Source organism: Pyrus communis, chromosome 15, assembly GCF_041283825.1.
Source record: "Pyrus communis isolate YQ-2024b chromosome 15, ASM4128382v1, whole genome shotgun sequence".
Taxonomy (NCBI): Eukaryota; Viridiplantae; Streptophyta; class Magnoliopsida; order Rosales; family Rosaceae; genus Pyrus; species Pyrus communis.
In genome coordinates, this window is record NC_142579.1 from 29,605,558 (window position 1) to 29,623,808 (window position 18,251).

Below are 18,251 nucleotides of genomic sequence, written 5' to 3' on the forward strand. Positions count from 1 at the left end.
TCCAACCGATATGCTTTTTTGTTATAAATGATATTTGTAGGACTCATTTTAAAAAGAAATCAATTAAAATAAAATTGTAAGATCTATAATTGGTGCATTGATGAGATTCGCATAATAAAATAATTAAAAATTATTTGACATCACCTTTTCTCATATGTTAATTTGACATATGAAAACTCTAGAGCATCTCCAAATGAGATGTCAAAATGTCCACATAAGTTATAACAGTAAAAAATGACTACACTAATATTCTTCAACCGAAATGTCAAATCCTATGTGGCGATGATATGGATTGGCAGCAAGAGAGTTGCTGACAACAAATTCAAAATTAATTATTAATGTTTTTTATTAATTTTTATTGGTTTAATCATCATTGCAATTAATGTTGTTGTTAACTCGTTTCCTTTTGTTCAATCAAGGTAAGTGAACGGTCCCCTCTTGTTAAAAAGAAATGATGAACGGTCTGGATTTCATAATTATTAAATGCCTTTTATTAAGTTTTTATTAATTTAATCATTTATTTTATAATATAATATAATATTAATATTTTAATTTGACATATCGGGTAGACAATAAAACTTTAAAAATCAATTCCATTAGTTGGATTCAACTGTTAAAAAAAATTAAAAATTACGGAGCGTTCAAAAATAAATTTCCTCGATAAAAGATCCCGGGATGCGTGTGTATCGTCCACGCTAGTGGAGTGGACTAGCGTAGTGTAGCCCAATTAACAGACAGAGTCACAGACGCAGGCACAGAGAGCGTGAGAGAGTGAAAGCGACCGAGCGAGGAGAGGGAGTCGAATTAAAAGCAAGGGTTTTGAAGTCGGAGTCTCGCAACCAAACACTCGGCGGAGCAGCCATGGACGCTCAGTCGCAGCAGCAAGCCGGACCGGTGAAGAAGAAGGAGACTCGGGGCCGGAAGCCCAAGCCCAAGGAAGAGAAGAAAGACGACCACCAACAGCAAGCCAAGCTGAAGAAGTCGCAGCAGAACGCCACCGTCGACGACAAGTACACTCAGTGGAAGTCCCTCGTCCCCATCCTCTACGACTGGCTCGCCAACCACAATCTCGTCTGGCCCTCCCTCTCTTGCCGGTACTTTCTCCCTCTCTCTCAACTTTTCTCTCTCTAACTTTTACTATACCCCCATTTTTGGGGTTTTAGGTTTTTCTAGGGGTTTTATCCAGCCTCATTTCTCGCTGGTTTTTGCATTGTTTTTACGGTTTTGGTGTATCTGTGTCTGATTTTTCTGGTTTTAGGGTTTCTGAGGCCACTGGAGATTTAAAGTCTGCATTGTTTTTAGTTAGCATTGTCAATCTGCTTGTATTTTGGGCAGGTGGGGACCTCAGCTCGAGCAAGCTACTTACAAGAATCGCCAGCGTCTCTACCTTTCCGAGCAGGCAAGTTTGCTCATCTCAATTTTGATTTCCTGCAGTTAATTGGGAATATCACTACTCACACGGAAAGAATTCAGCACACGAAATGCATTTAAATATTTGTAATTTGAAGAAGAAAATGGGAGCTTGATTCGGTGTACAACTTAGAAATCATACTTGAAACGGTATTAGTTGATATCTTGTGCTGAAACACGAGATTTCTTAAAACGTTAATATGGTTTTATGTTCTGTTAAAAAATTATCTGGTTTGTGTTTTGTTGACAGACTGATGGCAGTGTTCCAAATACTCTGGTTATTGCAAACTGTGAGGTTGTCAAGCCGAGAGTCGCCGCTGCAGAGCATATATCTCAGGTATGCGTGATTGATTTTGACTTTTAGAATGAAGGTTAACTCTTTCTGTTAATCTCATTATTGAATACTTCATCTTTCAGTTCAATGAGGAAGCCCGCTCACCATTTGTGAAGAAGTACAAGACCATCATACATCCTGGAGAGGTATGACTGATGCACCTGTTAAGTCTGTTTATACAAAATGAAAAATGAGATGATGCACTACACTTTTATGGGGTTTGAATTTAATGGGAAATGTTTCAAACTGGTGTGAATAATGAACAAAAGACTACATCATTTGATATTCAAAATGAGGGAAAAACATTGTTAACATCTAAGCTTCTATTCTTTCCCTTGTAGACTCTTTAGATTGTGTCTTTTTGCATAAGCTGGTGATATTGTTAACATTTATGCTGCTTCTTATTAATCTTTTCATATATTTTGACAGGTAAACAGAATCAGAGAACTTCCACAGAACACTAAGATAGTGGCCACACATACCGACAGTCCTGATGTAAGTGTTTGTTATTTTATCAAGTTTGACTACATAGTCATGTTTCCTTTGTTTTCTATGTCTATTGTTTAATTTTGAAGTTGTAGTTACTTGGAGATTTTGCCAAATTTAGGTTCTAATTTGGGATGTTGAAGCTCAACCTAACCGTCATGCTGTCCTTGGAGCTACAACCTCGCGTCCAGATTTGGTAACTGTTTTTTCCACGTCTCTTTTCATGAATTTCTCAGTTGTCCTTGAGAAATTTTCAATATTGGACCCTTTCAAGACTTAGTGGGATAAGGAGTCACAGAAATGACATCTGTCTTTTACCTTTGCTTACTACTATCTCTGTTCAATTAAAAGATAGAAGTTGTTTGATTATTTTGCCCCCTTCAGATTTTGACTGGACATCAAGATAATGCTGAATTTGCTCTTGCATTGTGTCCAACTGAGCCCTACGTGCTCTCTGGAGGTGGGAATTTTTTTGCTTCTAGTTGTTTTTGAATATCAGTGATGCTGTTATATAATTTAACTTTGCCTAATGCATGTAGGTTCTTTTTTGTTATGGTTTACCCTTTTTGTTTTAAAGTTTCCTATATTTGTACTGTGGCGTAGTAATTTTACTTTGCAACTTCCTATTTTTGTTTTTAATTTGTGATTGATTTCAAGCACTCAAAGCACTAATGCCATTCTTATTGTTAGTGGGCTTAGAAGAAATTGGATTTCGTATGTTATGAAGGCCTTTTGGTTTCTTTACTGAAAATAATATTTTTGCAGGGAAGGACAAAACAGTGGTTTTGTGGAGTATTCAGGACCATATAGCAGCCTCTACCACTGATCCAGCTGCAACCAAGTCTCCAGGATCAATCATTAAAAACTCAAAGTCCGGGGATGGTAATGATAAAGCTACTGATGGCCCTACTGTTGCACCTCGGGGAATCTACTATGGGCATGAGGACACAGTTGAAGATGTAGCATTTTGCCCTTCAAGGTAACTTATGCTTTCTTATTCACCAAGCCTTTTAAAATTTTCATATACTTACCATCGATTTGATTGAACTGTTAAAGACATGGAACCCTCATTCATCTTACACCATAATAGTTACAGTTTCTATACTTATGGAATGGCCTTTATTTCTTACGATATTACATCTCTACTGAAGTTCACAGGAGTTCTGTAGTGTTGGCGACGATTCCTGCCTCATATTATGGGATGCGCGTGTTGGCTCTAGCCCTGCTGTAAAGGTCATGCGTCCATTCTTTTGTCTTTCCTTTGTTTTCTATATGGCTTTGGCAATGGAGTATGGTGAATAAACTGATATGCATGTAGAATTTGGCTGAGTTGTGCAGCATGCAGCATCTATCTTTGATATAACCATTTTTCTGTTTGAAGAGTCCTGCTTGATCATCAATACTACATGCATATAGGAGTATGTTGAGGGTGTTTAAACCTAAAATTGAGTTATGTTTATGTTGTTTGCTATAATTAACCTTAACCTGTGGCTCTATATTTCAAAATGTACAACTTGTCCCTCTTGATCCATTCACATTGACCTAGCTGAATTTCGCCCCTCATTAATTTTGGAAGATCCCTATTCCCTTCACCTGAAATTTTGCTTTTACTTATAGTACGTGTGCATATTCTTGTTTCTGATTAGCAGGTTGAAAAAGCTCATGATGCTGATGTTCACTGTGTTGATTGGAATCCCCTTAATGATAACCTTATTTTAACAGGGTACGTGCTAATGCTACGTCTTTCTCCGTTTTACTGCTTTTCTAATCTACTAGTTTTGTTAATTATGATTTATTGTTTGGACGGATGAGAAGGTACAACACTAGTTAATACACCTATGTGGTGATGATTTCTATGCAGGTCAGCAGATAATTCTGTTCGCTTGTTTGATCGCCGGAATCTCACTTCTGAAGGAGTTGGGGCACCTATATATAAATTTGAGGGTCATACAGCAGCTGTTCTTTGTGTTCAGGTAATAATTATACTCCTTTTTGGTGATGCTATTTTCAATTTCTAGAAATTTAGTACATCTGTTTCAAGAACTGCATGTGTGTTTGTTGTTTTTACCAAGTTATGTTTATATTTTCAGTGGTGTCCAGACAAATCGTCTGTCTTTGGAAGTTCTGCAGAGGATGGTCTTTTAAACATTTGGGATTATGACAAGGTATTGTGACCTTCATAATGTACTGTGGTTTAGTTTATGTTAATCTAGTAATTTTGAATCTTTCTATTTAATTATTTTTGGCATAATGAAGAAAGTGTTTCCAAATAATTGGGAGTTTCGGATTTTCTATTCCTCTTCCCATAACTTCAATCAGATGGAAGTTGTGATAACTTATGAAAACATAATACGCTGCAGGTCAGTAAGAAGGAGCGAACTCCAAAAGGCCCAACTTCACCACCTGGTCTGTTTTTCCAGCATGCTGGGCACAGGTCCGAGGCTATCTCTTTTACTGAAATTATTTAAAAATATACTTTACGAAACGTTTGCAGACTTTTGATGTCTGGTAGAGGATCTTTTCACCCTTGATGTTCAAGTTTCTGGTTTTTCGTAATTTTTTGGCATCACACTTGGCTTTCTATCTTACCTGATGTCTGTTATATGGGCATCATGCCAGAGTCTAGAATTGTGCCCATGCAACTATATATGCTTCATCTTTATGTCCATGTGGTCAGTATACTGTACACGATGAAAAACATGATGCTTTTTGTAATCAATGTAACCAATGTTCACTGGACTCTCAAGCTTGATCTTTGCACCAGATATTTGTCGGAAGTTTTACACTGGACGTGGTTTAGAGCCTTTATCTATCGAAGTACCTTATTGCTTTAGAGTCTTTTAGATTTTTATTGTTTGGCTCGGATTGATCTTTGAATGTATATGTACAACATGTTTAAAGTTACCTGGTAAAATTACCTGAATGATCTTAGTTTCTGCATCCAAAACATGATCCATGACTGTTGTCATTTGATTCACTTGTTGAGCACTTTTCTTCTTTTAGTTTCCTTATAGTTTTCTCTCCCATGGTTTGCTTTACTTTATATTTGTATACAGGGACAAAGTTGTTGATTTCCATTGGAATGCATCTGATCCGTGGACTGTTGTCAGTGTGTCTGATGACTGTGATAGTACTGGCGGAGGAGGCACATTGCAGGTATCAGGATGTTTGTTTGTTTTTTATTTCGATTATTTTTTTCCTCATTGGAAGTGTTTCATTTTTTCAAATGAGAAACCATAAGAGATGAATATTATGCATTACATACGATAAGGGAAGAATGTGGTTATTTTAATATCGTGGAGAGTTTTCACATGAATAATTGTGCTGTCAACCCGCATTGTAGTGATGGAGAAAATTATTTAGGAAGCTAATTTCCTTTAAAAAGTTGAGCTTGAAACCCTGGTGTACCGATGATGTGTTTTACCCTTATGCCCTCCCTCCCTCATCTCACATGTTAACGTTCTTCCGAAACCATTTTATATTGTAAAAGAAAGTAGCCTTGATTTGATAACGGAAACTGATTTCTGAATCAAATAACTGTGTGCAGATATGGAGAATGAGTGATCTGATCTACAGGCCCGAAGAGGAGGTTCTGGCTGAGCTTGAGAAGTTCAAGTCCCATGTTGTTTCCTGTGCTTCAAAGCCTTGAGGAGTTGCGTGTCAATACGCTTTTAGGTTCCGGAGAAAAGGTTCCGTAGTAAACTTCCTGAATGAACAACCTAAGCTGTTATGTTAGAGAGGTAGGATGTTTATCTAGGTCTCGGCTGTTAAACTAAAGATATTTGCTTATTGGATATTGTGGCCTATGCGGATGCGAGGAGAAAATTCATTCATGCCTAAACCAAGGTTTTGTTATGTATGGCGTCGCGTGTCGGAGTAGCACTTGGGACTAAAAATATTCAATTGAACCGAGATTTTTAGCTTGGGTTAATTGTTTTTGTGTGTTTATCAAGGAATGATTTGAATGACTTTATTATTCGGCAGGCTTAAGATGGGCCAAAACTCCTCATGCGTACTAGTTTTGATGGGTTAGTAATAATATGGTTTAAATTCGTTTTTTACGAAAAGTGAACTTAGATCTCACTTACAATTATGTAGTGTTAAATCGATGATTTAAACTCAATTAACCGAGTTGTTTTTGGAGCTGCCCTAGCCAATGGCACCATGTATCGAAATCAACTAATCACAAGTGTAAATAGCCTCAACAGTTACCGCTAGCATTGTCGCCCCAAAAGAACTGCAAATGTTGTTCCCGCAACTGACTCACGTCTTTCCTTCCTCGTGTGGTAACGATTCACGGGATTAAATCGAAGGAGCTGGCAATGCGACATGCAACAATTACTTGGCGCGTACGTTGCCAAATTGGAGTCGAAGACAAAAATCCAAACAAATTACATCTTATTAAAGACTCGATTGTCTGATGACATAACATTTAAATTACAAGACATACGTTTAGTAAGAATTTGGGTTGTTTTTAAAAATATTGGTATTGATGAAAATATCAATATACAAATTTGTAAAAATATTAATAAATATATCAATATTGATTGCCCTTGACGGAAATGATGAAAATCTGCTAAAAAACATGAAAATTTAAAATGAAATGTTAGATAAGGTTATATGAAACCACATTAGATGTATGAATCGAGGATTAATAATTAAATACTGTATAGAAATAAGTATGTGATACATGAGAAGACAACTTTTTTCGTGACAAGTAATAAAGTAAACGTAATTTCAAAATTTTAGTGACTTTAAGCCTTAACAGGTCATCCTCCTCCAACTTGGCTCTCACTTAGAAAGAAAACCCCATCAAAAGATACAAACCCAAAACAAGAGAGCAAGCGTCATGTTTAAAAACTCAACATTTGAGAACATTCATTAACATGGTTTGTACCCCAAAAAAAAAAAAATGAATCTTGAAATAAGACGGAATGTAAAATTGAAGAAAGCAGAATCTCAATTCATTTAGACATTTCGTCGAACAAATTATGCGCATGAGTGCACTGGACAAATGCGTCCGATTCGGATCTTGATGTTGAAACCTCTGATGGTACAGGTGAAAACCCAAAAATAATTCAACTATAAAATCACAGATTACGTGCGCCTGGTGAATGACATCGTGCTTACAACTTCAAACCAATCTCCAAATACGTCACCGAGAAGGACTGAAAACATAACCATGCTGAAAGCATGAAGCCAATCAAATAGTTGATCTGCCAAACTTTCCAAACCTCTACTGCACTAGAAATTAGCAAATTGAATTCACAAAACAGACTGAAAACTCAATCTCTTCCACGAAAGCAAACGATATTCAAAGAAAATGTAAAAAAGAAACTAAGAAGAAAAAGAGTCAACCACAATCTACATTCTGTCCCGAAATTTCTGCAACAGACAAAATAAGCGAAATTTATTGATGTTTTGAAATCTGCTTCATATGGAGTGAAGTATAGATTTCATCTTCTTTTCAATTTTTTTTTAGGCTTTATAGTCAAAATGGTCTCTGAGATTTGCATAACACATCATTTCGGTCTCTGAGATTGAAAATCAATAGAAATGGTCCATGAGATTGTCCACCATCCATTATTTTCGTCATTCCATTAAAAACTCCGTTAAGTGTCCAGGAGCTCTTAGCCGGAAGTTTGGACAATTTCAAAGCTTTGTAACTCAATCATTTTTTAACCAAATTCGACTCATAATATATCAAAATAAAGATAGGAAAGTATAGAACAATATTATACCAATTTAAAAGTGCAATGGTTGCCGGAGATGGCTAGAAAAGAGCCTGAAACGTGACTGGTCCGCGAGAAAACTGAAAAACTCGCCGGAAACTGGGTAAACTTAAAACATTCATAACTTCTTCAACACGCAATGAAATCAAGTGATTCAAAAACGAAAATCATACTTCTCAATGCAAAAAAAAGAATGGTAACTTTCTCAACGGCTAATTCACCGTGGTTTGGACGTAAAAAGGCTTGAAAGTGGCTAACTCGTGACCAAGATAGCCACTTTCAAGCCATTTTTCGGCCAAACCATAGCTAACTAACCACTGAAAAAGGTATCATTCTCTTTGTCTCGTTGAGAAGTATGATTTTCGTTTTTCAATCACTCGATTTTATTGAGTATTGAAGAAGTTATGAACGTTTAAAGTTTACTCAGTTTCTGACGAGTTTTCTAGTTTTCCTGTAGACCAGTCACCTTTCAGGCTATTTTCCAACCATCTCTGGCAACTTCCAAATAGGTATAATCTTGTTCTACACTTTCCTATCTTCATTTTGATATATTATGGGTTGAATTTGGTTAAGAAACGATTGAGTTACGAAGCTTTGAAAATTGCCCAAACTTTCGGCCAAGAGCTTCGGGACACTTAACAAAGTTTTTAACGGAATGAACAAAATAATGGATGATGGACAATCTAAGAGACCATTTTTATTGATTTTTAATCTCAGGGACCAAAGTGATGTGTTATGCAAATCTCAGGAACCATTTTGATTAAAAAGTAGTTAATATTTAAGGAAAACTAATGAAAAGAGCTTGAAAACTTTGAGTTTTAACGATAAAGACAAAATAAAGGGTAAAGTGAATAGTACCAAGATTGACTTTTTAGTGTAAAAATATAATTTTTTTTTTGTTAAAATAAACAGTACTAGAAACTTTTCGTTAAAATTCCTTAATATTAAATCTTGGAAGGCCTGACGCTTTAAATTTAATCTTCTGAATTGTTTCTAATTATGTCTTATGAATTGTGACTTAAAAATGATTTAATATTTAATCTTATAAATTGTGCTTTAAAAAATATTTCAAAAATCATTCCCAAGAATGCATCAAAGGAGAAGCCCCATGCTTGAAGGTACTGGAACCAAAGCAGATACAAGTAACTTGGGCAAGTTTGACTCAAAAGGTTAATAATTAATTAAATTGTTGTCTTGTGGAAAATTTCGACATGAAAAACAGGCATAACCAAGTTAATTAGAGGTTCGAAGTATGTCTCTCTTGCTTATTACAATTGTCACATCCCGGCTCAGGTCCCCACCACATCCAGGACTCAACTTTACCGTAACACGATATTGTCCGCTTTGAGCCCCGACCACGGTCTTACGGTTTTGTTTCTAGGAACTCACACGAGAACTTCCCAATGGGTCACCCATCCTAGGATTGCTCTCGCCCGAACTCACTTAACTTCGGAGTTACGATGAAATCCAAAGCCAGTGAGCTCCCAAAATGCCTCGTGCTAGGTAGGATTGCTCTCGCCCGAACTCGTTTAACTTCGGAGTTTTAATGGAATCCAAAGCCAGTGAGCTCCCAAAAGGCCTCGTGCTAGGTAGAGATGAGAATATATATATAAGGCTTACATGATCCTCACCCCTAGGTAATGTGGGATCTTACAATCCACCCCCTTAAGGGTCTGACGTCCTCGTCCGCACAATTCCGGTCAGGGATTGGTTATGATACCAAATTATCACATCTCGGCCCAGGCCCCCACCACATCCCGGGCTCAACTCCACCGTAGCAGGATATTGTCCGCTTTGGGCCCCGACCACGCCCTCACGGTTTTGTTTCTAGGAACTTACACGAGAACTTCCCAGTGGGTCACCCATTTTAGGATTGCTCTCGCCCGAACTCGCTTAACTTCGGAGTTCTAATGGAATTCAAAGCCAGTGAGCTCCCAAAAGGTCTCGTGCTAGGTGGAAATGAGAATATACATATAAGGCTTACAGGATCCTCACCTCTGGGTGATGTGGGATCTTACAATCCCAAGTGTCAGCCAGCACAACTCAATTTGGAGTCCTAACAGACATTTCGAGTTGGGGTGTGTCAACAGTTTAGATTAAATTAATCAAACTATCGCTCAAATAATATATAAATCCTTCCCAAAATTTAATTGCTTTTGTGGCTTCTTGACTCCAGAATATCTACTCTATTCTTAGATTGTATTGGTGCAAAGCTTATTGTGGATGATAGCAAAGATTTCAAGTTACTCCATATAGGGAGAACACTCCGCTATAATATATAAATAAATTCAAATTTTGTAAAGATAAAGCAAGCTTATATAAAAAAGACGATATGAGGATTCCGAAAGAAGCTATACTAACTGAAGAAATTGTATTTGTGATAAATTCATACAAGTCCACCAAATTCTTTTTATTTTGATGTAAAAGATTTATGGATGAACTTAACAATTTGGATAATATATCAAAATCTATTCCTTCATGATTGAAGAAAGGAATTCCTACGATTCCAACGAACAACATAAATAAAACTAATACAAGCATCGAAAATAACATAGTATTGTCTGAACAAGAGGAGACACAATATGGATAAATAAAAAAAACCAAGAGGAAACAAAATGGAATTCTTTTGTATACTTTATATACATATGATATATAAAAGGATATATCGCCGACATTTAGATGGATAAATATGTATCATGATTTATACTATTAATGAATATGTATATCAACCCATATCAATTAATTTTTAGAATATAAACTCATACAAATTACTCATGTGCTAAGAATCAAATCTGAACTGGTGAGACGAGGATTTTCAGTCCTCTGCTTTACCAACTGAGCTATCTCAACCATTCACGACGCATCATCCTCATTTTATTTTAATATATGACTTGGGTCTATGTCAATTAGAAAAACAAAAAAAAGTAGTACAAAGTAATATATAGGATCTAATAGAATTTCTTTTCATCTTTTGAATCTCGATTAATTGAGTCTCCCGCTCTTGGTATTATTTTGAGACGTTCCGTATACGAGCCTCTTCAAACAAGACTTATTGATATTGATTCGATGATTCCTATAGGGCGTGGTTAGCAAGAATAAATTATTGGGGACAGACAAACTTTGCGGTGGTTTTAGACTTTTATTGACCACTTTTGGTGTGTATTTTGTAAACCCGCACATAGCAAACTCTCCGTCGCTAATGATTGGCAAGTGTCGCGAGCTTTCTTTTTTACTGACGGTGCAATAAGCCTCTGCTAAAAGTTCCTAGAGAATTTAAGGTCTTCTAAAACCGGCATATTCACACAACCATAGTAACCATATTCCAATTCACTCCACAAAAAGTAGTAAACTATATTTAAAAAAGAATTATAGCATGTAACTAATATGGAAACAAGAGAAACAAAATCAAAGGGGGAACATAAATTTGATTTAAATCAGGATTAAAATACAAAATATTTGTCAGAGCCACATAAAAAGAGGGTCAAGTGAGGTTATTCCGCAATTATACAGGATGAATTTCATGCGGTATTGCTAAGATCAAATTGTTATTTGATGATAATCGCTCTAAAGTTAACACCTTCGAAAAATGTAACGAGCTGAAGAGCAGGAAAGAGAAGAACCAGGTCATTAGGAACTCAATGACTTATTTTCGTTCGCACAATGCACTAAGATGGTACATGAGCGAGTATCAGAAGCAAAACACCAGGTGAGTAGAAACCAAAAAGCTAGCAATACGATATGAAGCACACTGTAATCCATTGAATTTCGTATCATGCAAAATACAACCAACCAAAATGAAGTAATCAATACATACTAACCAAACATGAGATGAAAAACGAAACGCAGACGCATATTGCTATGAAAGTCCTACATGAACAAGATCCAGGTACAACTGTTCGAGGCAAAGATGGAATTGTCCCTTCACACAGCTTCCTGACTGTAAATGGCACTTGGTGTTATTTGTTGGTTAAGTTCTCGCTGCTTGGTGAACTGTAAGAAGAATTTGAAGTTAGTTTTGAAAAATGCCTTTATGGGGCCTTAGATGTAGGCCTTGAGGCTCACAATCAAAACCAACAGGGACCTTGGCGTGCCACTGCTATCTCAGTATAACAGATATAGAACAAATGTTTTTTAAGTCAATTACTTGGGCCCCAAGTTACTTAAACTTCTTGTTATCAAAAGATTGTCACAGATGAGTTAAGTATGTATTAATTTCTTTTTCTTGTCTTCTAAAAAATAACTTTTAGTTCATAATCTTGTATGTCCAAAAAGAAGGGAGTCCAGAGCCCTTTAAACCATTTCCTTAATCTCAGTTTCTTCTTAATGACAACTGATTTATTAAGTTACCCAAATTCGAATGCAAATGGGACTCTTAGGTAGAAAACAATTGGAAATAACTTGAATATATGCTGAAAAGTACATTTAAGCGATAGATCTACTAATTTAAAGGACGAACAAAAAGACTCCAGCAAGATTTCACCTTGTTGGGTAAGGTTGAACTTCTTGCAGCCACTTCTCTTTGAGTTTACAGAAGTTGTAAGCTAAAAGGGATGTATGGTAAACAGGTTTTACACGAGGGAATCGATACTACAACACTATGGAAGGTAGTAGAGCTTTTAAACTAGACAAAAGATAGCTTTTCTAAGAGAACTATTGCTAAAATGATTGAATTTGGGTGAGTTTCAAGTTTCCAGGTGCAAATCTGGCTTGAGAGTAGAGTTTGTATGTAGTTTGTTTGATTATTTGAGTGTCTTTGTCTCTTGTGCTTCTCTTGGCTTTTATAGGCAATTTAACCCAATTGTTTGGGCTTTGTTTTTGGCCGAGGGCTTTCAGGGACAATGAGTCATCTTGTATTTACACCTTTGTGCCATTAAAAACTGCTTTTTGGTTGGCAGTGAACTAGCCTCTGTCACTTATCACTTCAATCATAGGCACGTGGCCTATGCCTTAGCTGATAAGGCTTCAATTTGTTTCAGGCTTCATCGTTGGGCCTCAGGCAAGTTTAACTTGTTTTAGCGCCTTTGGGCTTTCCCTTATGCAAAGCCCAATATTTAAATATCAACCTAAACAATGCCCCTTTTAATTATTGTTAAGTCTTCAAACAAGACATTAATAATGATTAAACATCAATCGCATGCTTTTACTCGAAACTTGCACCATTTAAACAACTGTTTTCGAATAAACCTTTGCACTAACCCATGATTTCCAACATTAACTAACTGCTTATATATAACCTCCACTTAAACCTTTTGGCCAAATACCTTAGCAATTCTTATTCTCCGAGTTTCTAGAATTCCCAAATTTTCCAAAACTTTCTTGTTTTCATAGTTCTTTCTTGCTTTCTGCCTTCAACTTTCTTCCATTTTTTTTCCAAAAAATCATTCAATGGCACCCAATACTGTTGTCCTACATGCGATTTTGGCAAGGGGATCGTCAATATGCGTCATCGAATCAACGACCTTCATCGCCCTTGGGCTGGCCTGAACACCTCAATTTTCTTCGAAGAAGGAGGAGTACATTCCCTGGGGTCTGCTTGGACTTCCAAGGTCTCAATTGCTGTGGAGAACAACATGCCCACAACCAATTGGTTCACCTCTAACCCATATCTCACCGAGGCTAGCATCTCGACCTCCAAGTGGTTTACTTATCAAAGAGGTTTCCCATTAATAAAGGATGAGGCCTGGTTGCAATGGGTAGATGAACTTGAGCCCATTTGGAAGAAGAAGTGGATGAGCAATGGCATCTACGAGTTCATTATGCTCTCCAAGGTCATGGTGATTGCCAAGGCCGAGCTCCTGACCACAGCTCTTCTTTTCTGAAACACTGGGACCAACACATTCGACTTTCGAATGGGTCTCATGTCTCCAACAATCCTCGACATGGCCTAAGTTTTCGGGCAGATGCGTTGGACGTGACCCACGATTGGTCATCTTTTTCTTGCCCGACTGCTAAAAGCTTGGGTGCTTCTGATTCCCTCATTCGGCTGGAGTACACTCCTTCGACTTTCAAAAGCTACAAGACATCATTCACAGGCTTTATCCCTTTTACCAAAAGTACTTTCAGCTCGTCTTCCGCTACTGCAAATGAGGATCAGAAGCATATGTACTTCCTCATGTACTAGCTCAACAAGCATGTATTCCCAAACAAATCCAAGGGAGTGAAATTGGCGACGATTCCCTTGGTAGAGGCGCTGCACTCATTTGATAACATAACCACGGGGCCTTTCTTCCTCGCCTACCTTTACCACCTGTTGTACGAGATGACCCGACACGAACCCTTCGAAACCAATCTCAATGAGCCAACCTAGATGGTTCAATTGTGGCTCCAGTGATACTTCCTCGAATTTCGGGCACCCAACCTGGAGTTCCCAGAATGAGTGGCTCCTGCTTGCATTTTGGCCTATTCATCTCCTACAAACCACTTCACTCTCGCCTGCTTGTATTTCTTTAGAGTTTGCCAGACTCGGGCAAACTTGGAGTGGGGCACCTCCGTGCTGAGAAGATATATCGAGTTCTTGGACCAGATCTTGCAAATGCATTTGAGGAGAATGCTAGCCAAATCTGCAAGGAGAAGTTCATGATCTGTATCCAGCAACGAGACTTAGCAGGGGAGTGCAGAGTGAGTGAACGGGCTATGAACACGGGCTAGAGATTTACCACCCAAACTTCTATGGTATGCAGCTAGGTTTTAGGCAAGCTATCCCAGTGCCATTTTTTGACTCGATGCATTGTGGAACCTCTTATCGCCTTTGTTCTCCTACCGATGTGACTTTTCTGGCGGCTTAACGCAGTCTTGAAGTGATGAGCAAGTGGTCGAAGAAATATGAAGTGGACATTAGGAAGGCCCATGATTGCCTCTTCGGGCAACTCTTCTTCAAATTCTACTCGAAAGACATTGAACTTGAAAACTAGAATGAGGTGATCCACTAGAAGAACCCGTTTCTTCTAATAGGTATATCTCATTGCCCTCTTCTTCTTTCTTACTTCTCTGTGATGATGTTTTTTGTAGTCAATAACTAATCATCTTTCATTTTGGTCTTTGCAGCCCAGGGCAACACTGAGGAAGTGGATGTCTGGCTAGATGAAGAAGTTGCAGATACAATCATCCTCTAAAAGGTTGTGGCTGAGGTTGCAAGACAGGAGGTTGGGTCCAGCCACGCTGTCGGAGACACTTGGGACATCTTTGAGCTTTTTGGTGACTTAAAGGCCGAGGCTGAGCCTGAAGTGGAGACTCGGGCACCTCGGCGGACAAGCACGACAGTGGTAAAATCCTCTAAATTCGAGCTCGAGGAGCAGCCTCAGACTCATCTTGCTTTTCCTGGTCCACGGGCAACCCCAACTAGAAAGAGGAGTAGGGCTCAAACCTCTAAGGCTTCCAAATCCTCACATGCCCCTCTAGTTGAAACAGGTAAGAAGAACTAACGCCTCATTCTTTCTTGTAACTAGGGCTTCCAGTAACCAAGAGACCTACCCCCACTCCCAAAAAGGTGCGGTCGAGAGCCGAAGTCCAACTAGAGGATAAGACAGTCCTTGATATCATTCTCGAGGAGTTGAAGGTATAATTCCCATTCTCTAAGCCCTTAGTCATTCTTGAAAAATAGGACACTAGAGGTGAAGAGAGCAGCCAGCCCGAGCCTTTTTCTCCTTTAGCCTAAGCAGCACGACTTTTTCCTCTCGGGCCAAGCCTTTAAAGGTATACTTTATTTCACTTCTGGTTAAGTTTGTGATCTTCCAAATTGTAACAAGCTCTTTTATTCTTTTCCTAGGCAAAGGTTGAGGCACCAGCTTTTTAAGTCGGGCAGAGCTCAACTCCTACTCCTTCAACTCCTTCTCCAGCAATGGTGGCGACTCTCACCTCCCAATTTAATCCAAAGACTAGGGAGATGTTTCACTATGTAGAAGATGACAGTGCTCCAGTAATACTCTTATTCTCAATCTCTTCATTTTATCCTTTTTTCAAGTTTCCTCACTAACACATAACATGTGTATTGCTTGTGCTAGTCTTCCTCAGTGCATGAAGCCACTTGCCAGCCATCAACTACCTTTGGGGAGTTCATAGTCCTTGAGATCCCCGGTTTCAGAGGCAATTGGCCCAAGGGCTTCCCAAACTTCTTCTCGGGCTAGCCCACCTGCTCCTTCCAGGGTAGTTACAGTGACAGAGTCTCCCTCCAAAGTCCCAGGGTCCTCACAGGTATATAAATGTTTTTACCCTTGTCATTCCCTTATACAAATTGACTTGCTAACACTTGTCTTTTCTTTTGGTGTAATAGGTCTCTGGTGAGGGCTCGGGTGACTCTCATTGTTGGAAGTATGCCCACAAAGCCACTCATTTGATGTAATAGCTTTTTGGAATACTTATTGTGTTAAACTTTTATATGATTAATAGAGGGCAAAGCTTATTGTTAATCACTATTTATAGTATCTTGTGTTTAAGCAATAAGGGAATCCAAGGAATGTATTTGATCTAAGAGACAAGTGATTTAAGTTAGTTAAATTAACGGGACCTTTCTCTTATGTTCATTCCTAAAACGTTCCTAGCCATAGGATTGCCAATTGGGCATTGACAATCCGCTAAGGTTAGTATGTGTTATGTCGACTCAAGCGTGAGTATGAACTAGTCTCAAGTCATTTGGTGTTGGACACTAAGGCAAACACATAGGTGCTCGAAAGAGTAATCGAGTACACTGAACAACGATCAAACGAGAGTTCGAACATACATGTCATGTGAGAACTCAATAATTGCAATATGCAAAGTAGTCCTTTGACCTGAGGCATCATTGATGTCTAATGGTTAGGTCCTTGATCTTTGATTATGTCAACGGCATTCCATTGGAGTGTCCACGGCATTGTTGGGGTCAAGCTATCTAGTCATGTAGGCATATGAATGCACAACAAGGAATCTCTAACCTTCCATGGTGGAAGGAGAATACTCTAAGATATGATTCGAGAGTCTTTGGCCAAAGCATATGAATATGACTAAGGAAGTTTGTTCCAAATCTTATTCAATTGAATCATATAGAGAAATATCACATTGGATAGTAGACATGAAACAAACTATCACTTAAACAATGTGATTAAGAGTATTGTATTAGAGAAGGACCGTATTGCATTGTAGTTGTAACTGGATAGGTTCTCCAACCACTTCTACTTAGCTTGGGTAACCATGACATGCTGCTAGGCGTCACCCATGGTTTGTGAAAGCCCTAAAGATTAGCAAACACTAATTTTAAGGGAGAATTGAAATGTGGTTTCAATTCACAATCGATTGTTAAGAGTAACATCGCCCACTACCTCGCTAATTGGAACCTAATGGATCGTACACCGAGCAAGGATATAAGTGAAGAAATTATATGAAATGGATAAGCAATTAAATGGTTTAATTGAAGAATGGTCAAGATTAATTAAATAGTTAATTAATTATACGAAACGTTCGTATTGGGCGTTTAAGTTAGTTTTGGGCTTCGGGGCACAAAAACGTTTTGGTCCACAAGGCCCATTATGTTTAAGTTGTATGACAACTAAAACAAAATGGGCAATTAAGCCCAATAACAAATGGAGGCCGGCCATATCAAGGGTAGTGGGAACTTTTGCTTAATTGCAAGTTTGCCACTAACCTAAGAGATGAAGTATAAAGTCATCTTTATAGCTTTGTTTCTAAAAAGGGTTTTCTAATTGAATTTGGGTGAAACATATTCTCTCATTTTCTACATAGAGGCCGGCCACTTAGGGGAGGAACATCTAGCAATCTTCTTCTTCCCTAAGTCATCCATTTCATCTTCACACTACATCTTTGGTGTGGAGACTTAGAGACACCAAACCTTTGGTGTTTTTGGAGAACAAATCCTCAAATCCTCAAAGAAGAAAAGGAGCACTAAAAGGGAGGAAATCACAAGGAAGATCCAAGGAGCAAGGAGGTGACTTGAAGGCTCTCCACTTGGGTGAATCCCTTGTGTAATCAAGGATGAGCTTCAAGGGTAAAGAATCTCTAAATTCTTATTCTCTTTAATATTGTTAAAGAGTCTTATGGTTCACCATATACTAGGCTTTGAAAGTCATGGGTTTTATGAATTGTTTTTGAATGCATGCCTACTTTAAAGTGTTATTAGTATGCCTATGTATTCAAATGTTCTTACATGTTCTTAGCTAGGACAAAATTTTTCCTTCACTCATCCCCCTTCAACAAGCAAGGTTGACCCTCCTCAACCATCAAGGGCAACAACACCACCTTCACCTCTTTCTAAAGCTCAAAGCTCGACTCAAGTATACCAACTTTTCTTTTTTGGTTTTTCT

The 18,251-nt window shown here is 38.1% G+C and overlaps 1 protein-coding gene across 1 annotated transcript; it reads left to right on the forward strand.

Moving 5' to 3' along the window:
* The first annotated feature begins 612 nt into the window (after positions 1-612).
* Positions 613-6,232, forward strand: LOC137732883 (WD-40 repeat-containing protein MSI4). Its single transcript, XM_068472141.2, has 15 exons — positions 613-1,094; positions 1,336-1,399; positions 1,661-1,747; positions 1,828-1,890; positions 2,174-2,239; positions 2,352-2,426; positions 2,615-2,690; positions 2,996-3,209; positions 3,382-3,463; positions 3,880-3,953; positions 4,092-4,203; positions 4,321-4,395; positions 4,591-4,664; positions 5,287-5,386; positions 5,778-6,232. The coding sequence occupies exons 1-15, from the start codon at positions 862-864 to the stop codon at positions 5,877-5,879; spliced, it is 1,497 nt and encodes a 498-aa protein (XP_068328242.2). The 5' UTR covers positions 613-861; the 3' UTR covers positions 5,880-6,232.
* The last annotated feature ends 12,019 nt before the right edge of the window (positions 6,233-18,251 follow it).